Raw genomic sequence first — 17874 nt, 5'->3', positions numbered from 1 at the left:
TTTAAACTATTGATATCCAATAGTTTTATTTCCCTTGATGAAAAAGTACTCATATTTAGTTAACTGAATTATTTTTAAAGTTTCTGAACTGAAATGCTTTCCTTCTAGAATTCTTCATTCAAATGTTTTACTTGCCATTAAGTGTGAGTATACTATTAAAAAATGGAAAACTTGATAGAAATGTCATTTTCTGTGTTTTGTAATATGTTTAATACTAAACTAACATTTCATAGAAAGAACTTAGAGTTTGTCATACTTAAAATTTTTTTTATTTTTTTCCATGTGCTTTTCTTTGTAGCTTTATTGAAATGTATTTCACATACCATAACATTCATCCATGTGAAGTGTATATATAGTTCAGTGACTTTCTATATTTAGGGTAGTGCCACCGTCACCACAATTTTAGAGTATTTACAGTACCCCCCAAAGTAACTTCATACCCATTAGCAGTCTCTCCCCATTCCTGCTACTTGTCTACTCCTTGCCTCTGAGCCCGCCCTAAGCAACTGTTAATTCTTTTCTATCTCTGTGGATTTTCCTATTCTGGACAGTTCACATTAATTTTTGTTTGTTTTGTTTAAGTAACTAAAGCTTTCTTTTTTTTTTTTTTCTTCCCAGAAAGCTTGAATAATGAGGGAGACCTTCAGTCCAGGGATTTCTTAAACACATTTGCATTATGATTTACTTATGTGGTTTAGCAGAACTATAGTTATTAATTCTGGGAACCTCACATAGGAGATTTGTTATATGTTAACTTCTTTTACATTGATGGCTATAATAATAAGCCCAGTTTTTCTACTTGCATAAGTGAAAAATCCTGAAGTAAAAGCAGTAATTGAATATTTTCTAATTCAAATTAATGAGTTTTCTAAGAGTTATTTGTATAGCTTGAGAAATTGCTTATCTTTTTTTAGATAACTCACATTATTTTCCTTAAATTAAGTATTTCCCATACAAGTGAATTCATAACATAAGGGTATTTGTCAGATTAAAAAAAAAATAAAACTAAAATATCTATCATACCTGACATCCTTAATCATAGAGCATATTTTGAGGTTGCTTAAGATGAAATAAAAACAAAAATCTTGTATTTAAGGTGAAAATATGTTTTTTGATTAGTTTTTAAATTAGCGATCTAAAGAATATAGGTATCTAGAAATTAGAAACTTCACAGATGCAGCCAAAATATAAAAAGTATAAGCATTTTAAAAAGTACTAAGTTCATGAAGTTATAATTAGGGAAATGAAAAGAATGGTGATGGATGGTGTAAAGAGGGCAGAATTGGTTAACATATATAACTCATCTGATGATTAAACCCTTTAACCAATAATTCATTCTGAAACTGTCTTTCCAAACTCACAAATGGATTATGTTCCAAAAGTTCATTTGTAAATTGATACCCCGGGAAAATGAATTTTTATCTCTGAACAATGTTATAGGCGGCAGTTGAATTCTAGTCAAGGCTATAAAAACGTGTAATCTACAATATGGCCAATATAATTTTGGTTAAAAATATTTATAAGTATTAATGGGCCCCTCAGGAAACATTTATAGCATTATTTATGCAGGAAAGTGCAACTTATGTGCCACGGCGAAACAGAATACTTGGCACTTAGAGGTTTCTTTGCCTGTGTGTGTGAAGTATTAGTACAGTGGAGAGATCGAATTATCTTCCTGTTGTAAGCCATACTCCTGTCCTGAGCCACACTGTTGGGACTTCAAAACTTCAGAATCTCTCTTCTTACAAAAGGAAACAGAAACAAATCACTCCCTTCTTCTGTAAAGTTAGCTGCTGGCAACTCCAGCTTCCTGTAACAAGTAAACATTTGTTATTTTGGAGAGTAGTAGGCACATTTCTAGGCATGGCGTGGAAATACTGAGAAATACTATTTTGTCTTTTTAAAACTAATGCTTTGTTTTCAGGGGAATCTTCCTCCAGGATATAAGATCACTCTAATTGATATAGGACTTGTTATTGAATATCTTATGGGAGGAACCTATAGATGCACCTACACTCGGAAACGTTTTCGATTAATATATAATAGTCTTGGTGGAAATAATCGGGTATGTAATTAATATTTGGGGGGAAGTCTATAGATGTGCTTTAAAATGAACTTACACACTTTAAAAGTTAAAAATTACTTAGAATGGTAAAAGTGGGATTGCCTTAAAAACATGAGATTTTAAACTAAGAGTACTTAGAAATATTTTGTAATTGAAATCCTGAAGAAACTATATATTTTTTTTGGTGTGCGTACACATATTTATATATACATACATGAGTAAAAACTGATTTTTTTATAGCATAACAGCATATTTAAATCTATAAAATCTAATAAGCTTTTGTTTTCAGAGGTCTGGCAGAAATACCTCCAGCAGCACTCCTCAATTGCGAAAGAGTCAGGAATCTTTTGGCAATAGAGCAGATAAAAAGGAAAAAATGAGGCATAATCATTTCATTAAAACAGCACAGCCCTACCGACCAAAGGTATATTTGTTTAAATATTACCCTTTCTGGCTTTCACATTTTGTTCTTTCTAAATTACTTAGTATTATGAAGCAAAAAACTACTTGTTTTAGTAAGAATTATCTTTTGTTTTTAGATATGGTATTATATCCTTGATTCTTCATTTTCGTATATGCCAAAAGATATTCATTGTTAATGATTCTGTTATTTTTTAGTATTTAACTATGATAATGACCAGAATTTTTAGATGCTTTGATTATTGCTTAACTGCCTCCTTTTATTCCATATTTACTTGATTAACAACATGCAAGACAGAGGTGTTATCCAAACTTTCCTTTCATTAATACTGTGTTTTATTGGATATTAGTTGAAATATTTAGGCCCTTTCTTTAATCCTGGAAAACTTCGTTGCAAAGACATTTTTTTGGAAATGACATTTCTATAAAATGAATAGCTATAATAAAAATCAAGTGTGTAAAATTTATGCTATTTTGATTTGTGCAGCTGTATGAAATTGAATAATAAAGGGTATTTTATTAAAATTCTCACATGAATGTCTTATGGCCTTATTTTGATGAGCCTTATAACATTTATTTTCTCTTAAAGATTGATACAGCTGTGGAAGAAGGAAAGAAGAAAAGAACCAAAGATGAAATTGTAGATATTGATGATCCAGAAACCAAGCGCTTTCCTTATCCACTTAATGAACTGCTAATTTGGGCTTGCCTTATGAAGAGGCAGGTCATGGCCCGTTTTTTGTGGCAGCATGGTGAAGAATCAATGGCTAAAGCATTAGTTGCCTGTAAGATCTATCGTTCAATGGCATATGAAGCAAAGCAGAGTGACCTCGTAGATGATACTTCAGAGGAATTGAAACAATATTCCAAGTAAGTTACATTTTATCATTTGAAACATTTTAAAATACAAAATAGAGGGGGTTTAAGTGGAGATTATAGTGCCATGCACTAATTAGGTTACATATTATAATTTTACTGGAAAAATTAAGAGAAACCCACTTTCTAAATGTTTAAGTTTTTTTTAAAAAACTCAAAAAGAAACTTTGCTGCCTAGGCATGTATATTGTTTGCAGTTCAAGAGTTAAATATCTCAACAAGAAAGAAGAAATGCCAGAAATCAGTTTAATAATTAGTTGTACATAATAGCAATTAGATTAGGAAAAGTTCCTTTTGAAGTGGTGGGGAAAGGAAGAAAGTGAGGTTTGAGCTGTAGTCTAAGGAAATAAATTTAATTCAGCTGGAAGGGCATTTCAGCTGGTGGGACTACATACGTAGAAGAATAAAATAGTTCACAAGTTTTACAGTCTACTTAGGGGAGTAATAGAATATTAAGCTAGAAAGGTAGTTTGTAGGAAGCTTTATAATAGAGAATAGGACCACCTTCCCCAAAAATGGGCTGTCTTTGGAAGAGAGTAAGAGTTGTTACTGGAAATAACTCAAATAGAGATCCTGTGATCATGTTACCAGGGATTTAAGATTAAGGTGTTCTTCATATTAGGTTAGTCCCTATTCACATTATTCTTCCTCTCTACTGGGTACCAACCCTCTTCTGTGTTTGAAATATTATATAGAGACTTTCTGAACAGAGCATCTGAATATTGTCAGTTTTGGTTTCCTGTGAGTCTATAGGTTTATTTCTAGGACCAGGGGAAAGTGCTCCGGAGTCACATTTTCAGTCTTGTTCCTAATGTGGCATATTTTAATATTTTGTGATTTTCACATAGTAGTGGATATCTGAAAACGTAGGGCTACTATGATTCTGATGCCTCACAGTTCCCTAAGTGTGTATGTGAAAATTCTAAAAACTGGAACATGTTATGAATGACTTAAGGATAATGGTTTAAAACTGCAATTTGGTAATCTGAATATGTTTTGGCTTTTATCTTTTGATAGTGATTTTGGTCAACTGGCAGTTGAATTATTAGAACAATCCTTCAGACAAGATGAAACCATGGCTATGAAATTGCTCACTTACGAACTGAAAAATTGGAGTAATTCCACCTGTCTTAAGTTAGCAGTTTCTTCAAGACTTAGACCTTTTGTAGCCCACACCTGTACACAAATGTTGTTATCTGATATGTGGATGGGAAGGCTGAATATGAGGAAAAATTCCTGGTACAAGGTATACCTTAGAAATAATTTAATATAAAGTGTGTGATTAGATAAAAAAGAACAGAGGAATTAGCTCAGCTGTATAGTAAAATGCCTTGATTTGTGAGGGTGGTAGGGGTTGCCGTGTTGGCATTTTATCCCTCTTAGTCTTCACTCTGAATCCTTTTCAGGTGTGGTGTATAGTGATTGTTTCCCCAGTCTGAGCCAGGAGCATGAGAGCAACAAATGGGAGTATTGGCATTTATAGCAGCCATGAAAAAAAAGTTGTTGCTTTATGAAAAGATGATTCCCAAATTCTAAAATTCAGGACCTATCTACTAACTTAATAATCTGTTACTTTTAATTTGCTTGAAGTATATTGGATCTGCTCGGTTTTTATGGTTAAAAATTGGGGTAAAATGTTGTCTGGTACTTTCAGTTTCATTAGTGAGAGATTTTACTTTAAACTTTCCTTTTTGTTATTTTATGTCTGAAAAAAGGTATAGAAATATAGAAGGCAGAAATCAGGCAAGTAGTTTAATCACTGATCATTGTAAGTGGATAATAAATACTGATCATATACTAAAAATAATGGTGAAGGATTAACCCTGATATACAATTATAATAGAAACCCTGACACACAATTATAATTTCTTTGTGCTTGAGGATTTTGCAGGTAATACATAAAATTTTGGAAATAAACCTTTTTGTTTATAGAGGCACAAGCTGAGTAATCACGTTGTGACATGGAACACTTGCAGAGAGATTTAGGATAAAATTAAGCACATATTAACTTCATAAGGCTTACATTTTATTTAGACAAAAATGTATTTTCTGAACAAATTGTAACCTGATTTTTTAACAGGACAAGTGTATAATAATTATTAAATCTTTTCTATACCCTTATATCATAATACTCAAATGTTTTGTTACTCTTTAAAACAATTCAACCTGGCCTCTTTCTATATAAGTAAAATGAAGTTTTTTTTCCCTGCACCACCAGGGGAAAAATGGCTAACTAATAATCAGGAGATTGTATACCTTTTTATTGCCTTTATTATATTCTTGAAGGCCATTAATTTTAAAATGTAAACTTTTGTGTTTCTAAAATTTTTAGGTCATACTAAGCATTTTAGTTCCACCTGCCATATTAATGTTAGAATATAAAACTAAGGCTGAAATGTCTCATATTCCACAATCTCAAGATGCTCATCAAATGACAATGGAAGATAGTGAGAACAACTTTCAAAACATAACAGAAGAGATTCCCATGGTAAGGAGGAGAAAAAATTTAAAGTAAATATAAATTTGTTGTGAATAAATGTACAATAAATGTTCTTTTTATTTTAGGAAGTATTTAAAGAAGTAAGAATATTGGACAGGAATGAAGGGAAGAATGAATTGGAGATACAAATAAAATCAAAAAAGCTTCCAATCACACGGAAGTTTTATGCCTTTTATCATGCACCAATTGTAAAATTCTGGTTTAACACGGTATGATTTTTTTTATTGAAGTATAATTGATACTATATGTTACAGTGTATAATATAGTGATTCACAATTTTAAAGGTTATACTCCATTTATAAAATTATAAAATATTGGCTATAGTCCCCATGTTGTACAATATATCCTTGTAGCTTATTTTATACCTAATAGCTTATACTTCTTAATCCCCTACCTTTATATTGCCCCTCCCCCCCTTCCCTCTCCCCACTGGTAACTACTAGTTTGTTCTCTATATCTCTGAGTCTGCTTCTTTTTTGTTATATTCACTAGTTTGTTGTATTTTTAAGATTCCACGTATAAGTGATATCATACAATACTTGTCTTTCTCTGTCTGACTTCACTTAAGATAATACCCTCCAAGTCCATCCATGTTGCTGCAAATGGCAAAACTTCATTCTTTTTTATGGCTTAGTAATATTCCATTGTATATATTTACCACATCTTTGTCCATTCATCTGTTGATGGACACTTAGGTTGCTTCCATATCTTAGCAATTGTAAATAATGCTGCTATGGACATTGGGGTGCATGTATCTTTTTGAATTAGTAACATGGTATATTTTAAAATTGAGCAAAAATTGTTTTTACCATATTAAAAACCATTCAGTTTTATTAGTTAACGTATTAAGTTCCTACATGGTCTAAATAAACCTTTAACAATCCATCTATGATTCTCTATCAAAATACAGATTACAGTAATTCAGAAGAATTCTTGTTCTTTGGATAGAATGATCTGAGAATTGTGATTTTTTTGATTTACACAAAGAAGCCTAGTTATTTAGTAAACATGGATGTACAGTAATTTTATAACTTCTTATGGAAGGGTTACCTGTATTTTTCTTAGTTATTGATGAAGATGTATTTGTTTCAAATATGCCAACTTATATTCATGACTTTCTGTTGATTTAATGAATGTTTATCAAGATTTTAATGAATTAACATCCTTTTATCCTAAAAGCAAATGGTCACAACTATTTAAAATTTAGTGATCCTCTGTCTTTAATACAAAGAATGATTCCCTGAACACTTAACTAATGGTGATCTATAGGAATGATTTAAATCAATGACAGATGTCATCTCCATTTAGATTTTTATTGTACATTTTACATTACAGGCTCTTTAAACATCCATGGAGTAGTAAAAATAAATGATTCCTACCTAATATTATTTTCAAATAATCTCAAATAATGCCAGTATAAAAAAGGTGCTGATAATAATTACACCTGCCCAAACATCATTCCCTGTGATCCTGTGATCAATACCACAAACAAATTTTATAAGTGTTTTAACTTTAGATTATTTTCTGTAATATTCTCAATTAGAGTAACGCCAGAAAAGTTACTGACTTTAATGTTTTCTACTATGTATTCTGATATTTGTTTAGATTTGATTTTTGATTAAGTACTTTCACATTTTTTTCGTCATTCAAGTTTCTTTCCACTGTGAACTCTTCAGGTGTTTTCTGAAGTATACATTTAGGACTGATGTCTTTCATCACTTATTACATTTGTAGGGTTTCTCTCCACTATGGATTCTCTGATGTTGAGCGAGGTAACAGGTCTGGTTGAAGGCTTTGTCACATTCTCTACATTTGTATGTTTTTTGCTATTATGGTTTTTTTCTACTTTTTCTACTGTTATTTTCTGATGTTTTTGAGAGCCAGTTAAAGGCTTTGCCACATTTGCTACATTTGTAAGGTTTCTTTCCAGTATGAGATCTCTGCTGAATAAGATATGAATGCTGATTAAAGGTACTGCCACATTCTGTACTTTTGTAAGTCTTCTCTGCAGTGTGAATTATCTGATGCTGCTTAAGATTTGAGCCCTGGGTAAAGGCTTTGCCACATTCTTTACATTTGTATAGTTTCTCCCCAGTATGAATTCTCTGATGTTGAGTACATTTTGAGCACCATTTGAAGGCTTTTCCACAGTCTTTACATTTATAAAGTTTCCCTCCAGTATGAATTTTCCTTTGTCTACTTAGATTTAATGATTGATTAAAGACTTTCCTACATTTATTACACTTGTAATATTCCTCTCTAGTATGAATACTCTGATGTTGAGTAAGTTGATGTTGAAGACTGATTAAAACCTTTATCACATTCACTACATTTGTAAGTCTTCTCTCCAATATGAATCCTCTTATATGTAGTAATATTTGAGCTTTGATAAAAGACATTCCTGTATTTATTACTTTTAGAATGGTTTTCTGAAAATTCAGTGCCCTGATGTTTCATAAGACTTGAGTCTTGGTCAAAGTTATTGTCTGATTCAATGCAGGGATAGCTTGTTGTTCCATTATAAATGCTGTTGTAGTTATTGAAAAATAGAGCTCTTGGTTAAGACCATACACAGTTTATTGCAGTTTAAATTTCCAAGTCGACAACTTTCATGTTTTCCCAGCAGCATTTTTTGGAATAAATCTTCCGTGCCTACTTTGTGGTCATCAAAATCTGGGTGTCGTAAGAAGACATAGTTGGGTATGTGGCTACTGTCTCCATTTCCTTTACATCCTAGAGATCCTTTTTTTGCTCCAAAAAGGTGACCAGATCCCTGTAGCTCTCTAACATCTGTCCCTGTACAATTCCCATTGATCAAAGTCCAGTCATTCCCATTCCTCTTGAGAGAAATCTATGGCCACATCTTGGAATGTCAGCAGTCCCTGAGAAGCTGCCATTTCCTCCTGTTCTTCCTCCTGCTCTGGGTTGTTTTTTCATCAATATTATGTTGAAGAAACACATCAGCATCTTGAGAATATACCTTCAAAGGTGTCAGCACATCTCCCTCACCAGCTCCTACCCACAAGCCGAACTTTCATAGTTGACTTTGAAATGCTGAAAAGGCCAATTTCTCTCATCCTTTGTCTCAGGAATAACCAGCTCCTGGCCTTTAAAAATGCTTTGCTGAAACCCTTTCAGGAGTTTGGGTTTTTGGGGGCATGAGCCACCAGTCTTCTTGCATTGCCCTGCAGTAAACCTTTCTCTGCTCCAAACTCCAACATTTAGGTATTATTTGGCTGGGGCTGTGGCCGCAGTGGGCGCCCGCCCCCCACCCCCGGCTTGGGGCACCCCCTCCAGGAACCCTCTAGGGGTGGGGCCATGCATTCTGCACTCTCCCCCAAGTGACTGAGGGCGGAGCGGCCCCACCCTCACTGCCCCCCCACCCCCCGCCCGGAATGGAGCTGGAGCCCAGGTCCCCGCAGAGCCAGCAAAATGTTTTTAAAAGATAGGCTTTAAGGGTACCTTTGGTTTAGAGTCCATACTAATCTTGATATAACTTAGATCACTGGAAATCCATTTTCCACTTAAAAGAATAGTACGTTCTCTGATACACAATTATAATTTCTTCGTGCTTTTGGATTTTGCAGATAATGTTAAAATTTTGGAAATAAACCTTTCTGCAGTGTTAGTTGATGGTGAAAAGTAATCTAGATTATTCATATAGTTTTATTTTTCAGTGGTATGATAGCTTATTTCTTTAATCATAGTACATGTTTGGTTATCTGTCACATAATTGGTTTTTCCCTTGCCAGTGGAAGAACAAATTTTACTACCAGGTTAAAGAGCATACATGTCCATAGAGGAATGGACTTCATCTGAGAAACACATGAGATTGGTGCCTACTTTTTTCCAGGGGCCGAGTGAATGAGTTTTTACTCCCCAGGAAAACTTTTAAGTTGTTTTTGGTTTTTGTTGTCATGTTTGTTGTGTTTCATTTTCATCATTATCAGGCTTTTTTTGAATTGCCAAAGTATGCAAATGTTAGTTCTCTGTTAACTTTATGCTAATATGAACATTTGAGAATTTGTTCCTTCAACCATTGCTTTCTCACCTACACACATACCCATTAACCTGAGACTAATTCATTACGCTTCCTTCCCAATACGAAAATTTTCTTGCTCCATCTTGTTCAGATGTTGAAATTGTAAATCTGAATTACCTAATATAATCCCCAAATTCTGTCTCCACTAATGGAAATAACATAGGTTTCATATGTTTGCATTCGTATGAACAACTATTTAAAAATGGACAATTCAGGTGGCTCTAGGAATTTCTTTCTTCTTTCTTTGCATATTGCAGTTTACTTCTCTACTCCACCATAGTTCAAATCAAAGATATGGCTTATTTTAAAACTGGTAGAGGCAAGGAAAACAATGAGAGAATTCTCAGCCACAATTGTTCAAGGGTCAGAGAGTCTGGGTTTTCCTCTGAAATGAAATGACTCTTCAAATGTTATTATATATTGTTCCTTATCATCTCCTTATAACCTTTCTTGTTAAGAGTCTCAAAGGTGGGATGTTCTCTTACCTAGGGAGAATGTTTTCCATATTTGTTTACATTTCTTGGGATTCAACCTCAGTGATTGGGAGCTAAGAAAATATTGGGTTGGCCAAAAAATTCGTTGGGTCTTTTCTGTAAGATGGCTGTAGTAGCACTTAGGTGTCTTCAACTTCATTCAAAACAATTTTGTTAGGCTGTATTGTGACAGCTGTCATATCAGCGTGCATTTAAAAAAAGCTTATCAAAATTGGTGAATTTTTGTGTAGCCATTTTAATATTGAAGACGGAAGAAAAAAAGCAACATTTTCAGCATATTATGTTTTATTGTTTCAAGAAAGATAAAAACAACTGAAATGCAAAAAAAGATTTGTGCAGTGTATGGAGAAGGTGCTGTGACTGATTGAATATGTCAGAAGTGGTTTGCGAAGTTTCATGCTGGAGATTTCTCGCTGGATGATGCTCCGTGGTCAGGTAGACAGTTGAAGTTGATAATGATCAAATCAAGACATCGAGAACAATCAACGTTATACCACATGGGAGATAGCCGACATATTCAAAATATCCAAATCAAGCGTTGAAAATCATTTGCACCAGCTTGGTTATGTTAATCACTTTGATGTTTGGATTCCACATAAGTGGAAAAAATCTTCTTGACCGTATTTCTGCATGCGATTCCCTACTTAAATGTAACGAAAATATTCCGTTTTTAAAATGTGACAGGCAATAAAAACTGGATACTGTACAATAATGTGGACTGGAAAAGATCATGGGGCAAGTGAAATGAACCACCACCAACCACACCAAAGGCTGGTCTTCATCCAGAGAAGGCGATGTTGTGTATATGGTGGGATTGGAAGGGAGTCCTCTATTATGGGCTCCTTACAGAAAACCAAACAATTAATTCCAACAAGTACTGCTCCCAGTTAGACCAACTGAAAGCAGCACTCAATGAAAAGCTTCTGGAATTAGTCAACAGAAAATGCATAATCTTCCATCAGGATACCACAAGACCACATGTTTCTTTGATGACCAGGCAAGAACTCTTATGGCTTGGCTGAGTAGTTCTCATTCATCCGTCGTATTCACCAGACATGCACATTCAGATTTCCATTTATTTTGGCCTTTGCAAACTTCTCTTAATGGAAAAAATGTCCATTCCCTGGGAGACTGTAAAAGACATCTGCAACAGTTCTTTGCTCAAAAATACAAAAATTTGGGGAAGATGGAATTATGAAGTTGCCTGAAAAATGGCAGAAGGTAGTGGAACAAAAGGGTGACTACGTTGTTCAATAAAGTTCTTGGTGAAAATGAAAAATGTGTCTTTTATTTTTACTTAAAAACCAAAGGAACTGTTTGGCTAATCCAATACCAGTTGTCTTTCTTAGGAACACTACTTGGTTGGGGGAAGGAGGAGCCACATATTATGTGTTTCTTGATGGTGATGAAGTTCTATAGTATGATACTTGAGGTATAATATAAGTTAAGTGGAATTATGTGGACTATACTGAGAACATAAACCTGGTATTATAAAATTCTTCCTATGAGAAGTACTAAAAAGTCAACTAAAGTCTAGAATAACACACTTTTACCCTGGGGACCATTTATAAATGGTTGATTGATAAATGAAATGTCTGCATGGAAGAAGAGTTACTTCCGAAACTTTTTTAATGATTGAAGCTGGGAGATACTTCACAGGGGCTCATTTCGTCTCTTTTTTTGTGTATGCTTGGAAATTTTCATAGTAAAGAAATTGTATTTTATAATAAATTTTATTCATATCTTGTATTTTCTTTTTTTATTAGTTGGCATACTTAGGATTTCTGATGCTTTATACATTTGTCGTTCTTGTACAAATGGAACAATTACCTTCAGTTCAAGAATGGATTGTTATTGCTTATATTTTTACCTATGCTATTGAGAAAGTCCGTGAGGTATGTCTTTAGTTTTTCCTACCAATAACTTAGTGTATATATGGAGGGTGTTACGTTTTGTTTTGGTTATGTGTGTGGGTATATGTTATTCATACCCACACACATAACCATGATGTAGGTGAGTATATTCATATACCCACCTATATCACCCAGTAGGTGATGTTATTGAAGTATATAGATTGTTTGGTTTTGCTGTTCTAAAAGTGATGGCCAAAGAATAGAGATTGTGTGGTTAACTTTGTCACAATTACAAAGATAATGATTTGTCTCAAAAAATAGATTTGTTTTTGTCTTATTTCCTCAACATTCATATTTGTGTTCTTTGCCATTCTCAAAAAGTATTAAATATACATATAGCCAATCAGGTAGATAAATTATAAGTATATTCTTACTTTGCTCTTAGGTTGTACTGCTCTAAAGTGTACTGTATTGCCCATTGAATTATCATTTAGATTTAGATCCCTATGTCTATCAGAGTTTTCAGTTTAAAATTGTAAATTTTCTAATATCCTGATTTTGGAAAAAAAAGTTTTTAAAAAAGTTTTATACTTTCTGTTTAATCTAGTACCTATATAAATGTTGTTTTATAACACAGTTATTTAAATACATATGAATTATTTCATGTCTCTACATTTAGAGAGTACATGAAATTGCAAAAATAGAAGGCATTGTACTTCCTTCCCACTTAGGTATAATAGGAATTTAATAGCTTATGCATTTTAAATGCCTTTGAGTGCCACAGCCCATATGTTTATGAAATCTGTTGTTTTACTAACATGTTTGAAGAAATTAAGTTGTTAAATTGTGAAAGCAAGTTGCATATAATTTTTTTATTCATAAAACAGTTCTGCAAGGATTTATTAGATAGTAATAAAAGTGATTGCCTCTAGTGGGAAGGAGAATTAGTTGGCTGGGTTGAAGAGTGGAAGGGAGACTTTTCAGTATTTACTTTTGATACACTATGATTTTGAAGCTCTAAATGTATTACCATTCCCCACAAAAAATTTAAAATATTTTTTATATTAAAGAGCTAAGTATAGCTACTTAAACCATTGAGTTGTTTACTTTCTGCAAATAAGGCACCTTTGGAAGATCCTACCTGGATATCCTAGTGTTGTTTCAGTGAAAAATAAAACAACTTTTGATAGGTATCTCACATTCCAAGTCTAGAGAATTGTGTTCTAATCCAGGATTTTCAGTGTCTTAGTTGGATGACCTTGGTTGAGCAGGTCATTTATTTGTGGGTCTTTTTTTTACCTTTTTTTCCCCTATGTATAGAGAATGAGGATAAGAAGTATCTGCCTTTGATATCTTATTGAATTGTTTTGGTGATCAAATGCCAAGACAGTCAAAATACTTTGAAATATTAAATGATATATAAAATTCTGCTCTGACAGTATAATTGAATTCTGGTATATGTTTTAATAGGAAGAAAGTGATGAAACCTTTTTTTTTTTTTTTTTTTAAACCTGTAGATCTTTATGTCTGAAGCTGGAAAAATAAGCCAGAAGATTAAAGTGTGGTTTAGTGATTACTTCAATATCAGTGATACAATTGCCATAATTTCTTTCTTCATTGGATTTGGACTAAGATTTGGAGCAAAATGGAACTTTGAGAATGCATATGATAATCATGTTTTTGTGGCTGGAAGATTAATTTACTGTCTTAACATAATATTTTGGTATGTGCGTTTGCTAGATTTTCTAGCTGTAAATCAACAGGCAGGACCTTATGTAATGATGATTGGAAAAATGGTAAGTTGAGAGGTGTCTGACAATACTCATGGGTTTATTGATATTTTTTCTTAAAATCATAAAAATATGTTATTAATATAGTTTTACTTGAACCAGAGAATGATAGTTCATGTTTATTTGCCTCATATTGCAAATAGACCCATTCCTAAGGATATTAGCTTTTTAAAAAATTTATTTATTTATTTGTTTTTGGCTGAGTTGGGTCTTTGTTGCTGCGCGTGGTCTTTCTCTAGTTGCAGTGAGCGGGGGCTACCCTTTGTTGTGATGTGCGGGCTTCTCATTGCGGTGGCTTCTCTTGTTGCAGAGCATGGACTCTAGGTGCATGGGCTTCAGTAGTTGTGGCATGTGGGCTCAGTGGTTGTGGCTTACGGGCTCTAGAGTGCAGGCTTAGTAGTTGTCGCTCACAGGCTTCGTTGCTTCATGTCATGTGGGATCTTCCCGGACCAGGGCTCGAACCTGTGTCCCCTGCATTGGCAGGTGGATTCTTAGCCACTGTGCCACCAGGAAAGCCCAGGATATTAACTTTTGAAGAAAATATTTGAGGGGATAAAGTTAGGAAACCTTATTTTATTTGTTTTCTCTTGAAATACTTTAATTTTTAAATGTTACTTGCTAGGGCTATTTGAAAAATATGAACTTGCCAGCTCCAATCTATGAGTTTCTTTTCATCTTTACTGCCACTACCCTAAACCCAATCTGTCATCATCTGGCACTGGCAGTAGTATAGTAATCTGTTTACTCACAAGCACTCTGGCCTGTCTTCAATCTATATTATAGCCAGAGTAATATTTCAAAATGCAAATCTGTATATGTCAGTTCTCCTTCTTAAAAACATCTTTTAATGATTTTGCATTACTGCTAGAAATCAGTGTACTTAATAATGAAACCCATAAGCCTTGTCCAATTTGACTGTTGCTTTCCTTCCTTTCTTCCTCCCTCCTTCCCTTCTTCTCTCCCTCCCTCCCTTTAAATTTTGAGATAGTTACAGATAACATGCAGTTGTAAGAAATAATACAGAACGATTCTGTGTACTCTTTACCTAGTTTCCTCCAGTAGTAACATCTTCCTTGCTTTCTTAAGTCTCACCTCTTACCATTTTTGACCTCTTATTTGTGTTCTAGTCACACAAACCTTTATCTTTTTCCTTTAACACAGCCCCTATCAGAGAACCAAGAATAGCTCATGTTCTTTCTGTGTAAAATGATCACCCTCATCTACACTCATATCCTTAGCTTTTTTCATTAATTAACTTAGTTTTGTCCTCCAGATCTTGGCTTCAACATGTTTTTTTTCAGGGAAGCTTTTTTGATCTTTTTCAACTAGATCAAGTTTATTTGCTGTATAATTTTATGGGACCCATGTTTTTCCCTTCAGAATATTTATCTGTGTCTAACTGTATTTTAAACTACATTCTTATTGTATTATTTATATTCTCCTCTAGACTTTAAATTCCTTGGAGTAGAAACCTTGTCTGGTGTTGGTCACCTTTATATCTCCTGTATCTCAATACTTATCACTTTAGTAGATTCCTCCTTAGTACATATTTGTTGGTTGGGTGGATAAGCCATTTCAAGTAGGAAAAAAACAACATAAAAATACTGAACATTAATTGTATTTTCATAGGTTGGTAGTTAAGATTTTTTTCTCTTATTTTTATATCCTTAGCAGCAGATTATAAATTAAAAAACTGTAATTGTTCACCAAGTAGTTTTTAATGTTTATTATGTTTTCACTGTTACGCAAGACAGTGCAAATTGGTTATTAGGATATTGTCCCTGAACTTTGTGAAACCACATTTCTCTTCTTTGACTTTATCAGTCCTCTAGTTATTTTTAACAGTTACATAATCTAGCTTGAGGAGCCTATCCTACATAAAGTATTTTAGGAAATTATATGAGATATTAGTAAAACTATCAATGTGGTTTATTGATTAAGTTAATGAGTAGGGGATATAGGGATTCATGGAAAGAGAGAAATTTGTGGAGGTTTTTGTTAAAGCAGTGGAATCTGAGCCATTCTTCGAAAGCTTGAGAGAGATGGGAGTAAAAAGGAACAGACTGACTGGAAATTTTTTTGTGATGAGGTATAGTTTGTTAGCAAATTGGTTAGACAGGGCGTAGTAGCTTGGAGTATATAGAACATTGAAAACTAGGACTTTAGAGAAGAAAAATATAGGGGAAACCATTGAAGAGTTTTCCCGCCAATTTTTGATTTTTCTTTACCATAAAAGAAGTAGGTTGACATTTCTCTGTCTTTCCTTATCATCTTGGAGTGACTTTTCAGTGTATGGATATTGAAAGCAGCTAGTCAGATTGTTCATTATGATGATTTTCAATCAGTGGGGCAGTCTGAAGAAGTCTCACAAGGGTTCCTCATGCTCAGTTCCAACCCACCACACTAATCTTGTCCCTTATTAATGCACTTTGCAAGATAATGCTAACTAAACAAATACCATCAGTGGTTTATATCTTTAGGTATCTCTTTCCTCCTATCTTTACTGACCCAGACTGTTTTTAAAATTTATATCCAGAACATCTAATCTTTTCCTGATATAATATGCCCAATATTTTGCTCTTTCCCATAGGCTTAACCAACTGGCAGGTTTTGTTTTAAAAATACAGATGTCAGGTTTAATGTGCAGTATTTTATGCACTGAGCTGAAAAAATCTAAAATGTACTGGGCCTACTCCTGCCATAAATTTGGGCCTACTCCTGCCATAAATTACTTCCGGTTTTAAGTTGAAAAAGGCAAACTCTATTATGCTTCTGTTGCTTTTGTGAACGTAACTTTTCTTTCCTTATTCTAAAATTACTATTCATTGTAGAAAATTTTAGCAAGTGCAGACAAACTACCCTCCAGAGACATCCAATATTAACCGTTTGATGTATACCTTTCCATCCTTCAAGACATATATATGAATACGTGTGTTTATTTGTGTCAAACTTCACACGAATAAATGTATATAATAGTTTTATAGAAATGGGCTCATTATGTGTATGCTGTTTCTCAGTTCTTTTTAAAATTGGTCTTCTAGATTAGATTTATCTTTTAAGTAACCCCACTAGCTCACAGGATTATCAGCATTGCTTTGCATCATGAAGACAAAATTTTTACATTTTTTGAATACAGAGTTTCATTATTATACTTGATTTTCCGCACTACACATTTTCCCTCTAGGAGAGTGTATCCTGCTCTCCCCAGTTAAGAATTACTGGTTTATTATTTGTCACATCAAAGAAGTACTTATTATCCATTTTGCATTCTTTCATGAAGTAGTGATATTTCCAGGAAAAGTTAGGGGAGTTAAGGTTTTGGGGGAGGAACTGGTTTTAGCCTAAAGTTTTAGGGCAAAAAAACCACTCTAGCTCTCATTGTCTACCAGATTATTTAGTGACTTAGTGTTATTCGGTTAATTTAATGGTGATATACAGTAAATGGAAGGTGCAGGAAGTATAAAAGTGAACAATCTTAATAACAGATGGAGATGGGAAAAGTAAGGAAGCCAAGAGAGAGTGGAGCTGTCTGGATTTCCATCTGAATCTTACCTCTAATGTACTCCCAACACTCCCACCGGTTCTCCCATCCCAATTATAGGGAGCTGAAATATATATTTCATTTTCTTCTTTACCTTTGATCTTCTTTAGAACCACCCTCCACCAGGATTATGTCTTTCCCCTTGTCAACCATTTATTTATCATATCATTATCTCTTTTCTCCTAGTGCCATCTTCCCTTTCTACCTCCTTCATTACTCTCAGATGGTTAATGTTCTAATTATCTGCTTAAAGTAGATGCTGCAAAGTATAAGAAATCCTTCATTAAAGTATA

General features: G+C 33.7%; 1 protein-coding gene across 1 annotated transcript in view; it reads left to right on the top strand.

The window, feature by feature from the left end:
- The window catches only part of TRPM7 (transient receptor potential cation channel subfamily M member 7), a 120645-nt gene that overhangs the window by 63810 nt on the left and 38961 nt on the right, over window positions 1-17874 (top strand). Inside the window, exons 14-21 of the mRNA XM_060149785.1 lie at window positions 1925-2065; window positions 2355-2489; window positions 3075-3355; window positions 4379-4607; window positions 5694-5849; window positions 5927-6070; window positions 12164-12292; window positions 13768-14046. Of these exons, the coding sequence (XP_060005768.1) occupies window positions 1925-2065; window positions 2355-2489; window positions 3075-3355; window positions 4379-4607; window positions 5694-5849; window positions 5927-6070; window positions 12164-12292; window positions 13768-14046 (1494 nt within the window). The remainder of the gene's footprint in view (window positions 1-1924; window positions 2066-2354; window positions 2490-3074; window positions 3356-4378; window positions 4608-5693; window positions 5850-5926; window positions 6071-12163; window positions 12293-13767; window positions 14047-17874) is intronic.

This window comes from Lagenorhynchus albirostris, chromosome 1, assembly GCF_949774975.1.
Source record: "Lagenorhynchus albirostris chromosome 1, mLagAlb1.1, whole genome shotgun sequence".
NCBI classification, from domain to species: domain Eukaryota; kingdom Metazoa; phylum Chordata; class Mammalia; order Artiodactyla; family Delphinidae; genus Lagenorhynchus; species Lagenorhynchus albirostris.
Note: the sequence above shows the minus strand (reverse complement) of the source record. Positions and strands in the feature narration are given on the sequence as shown.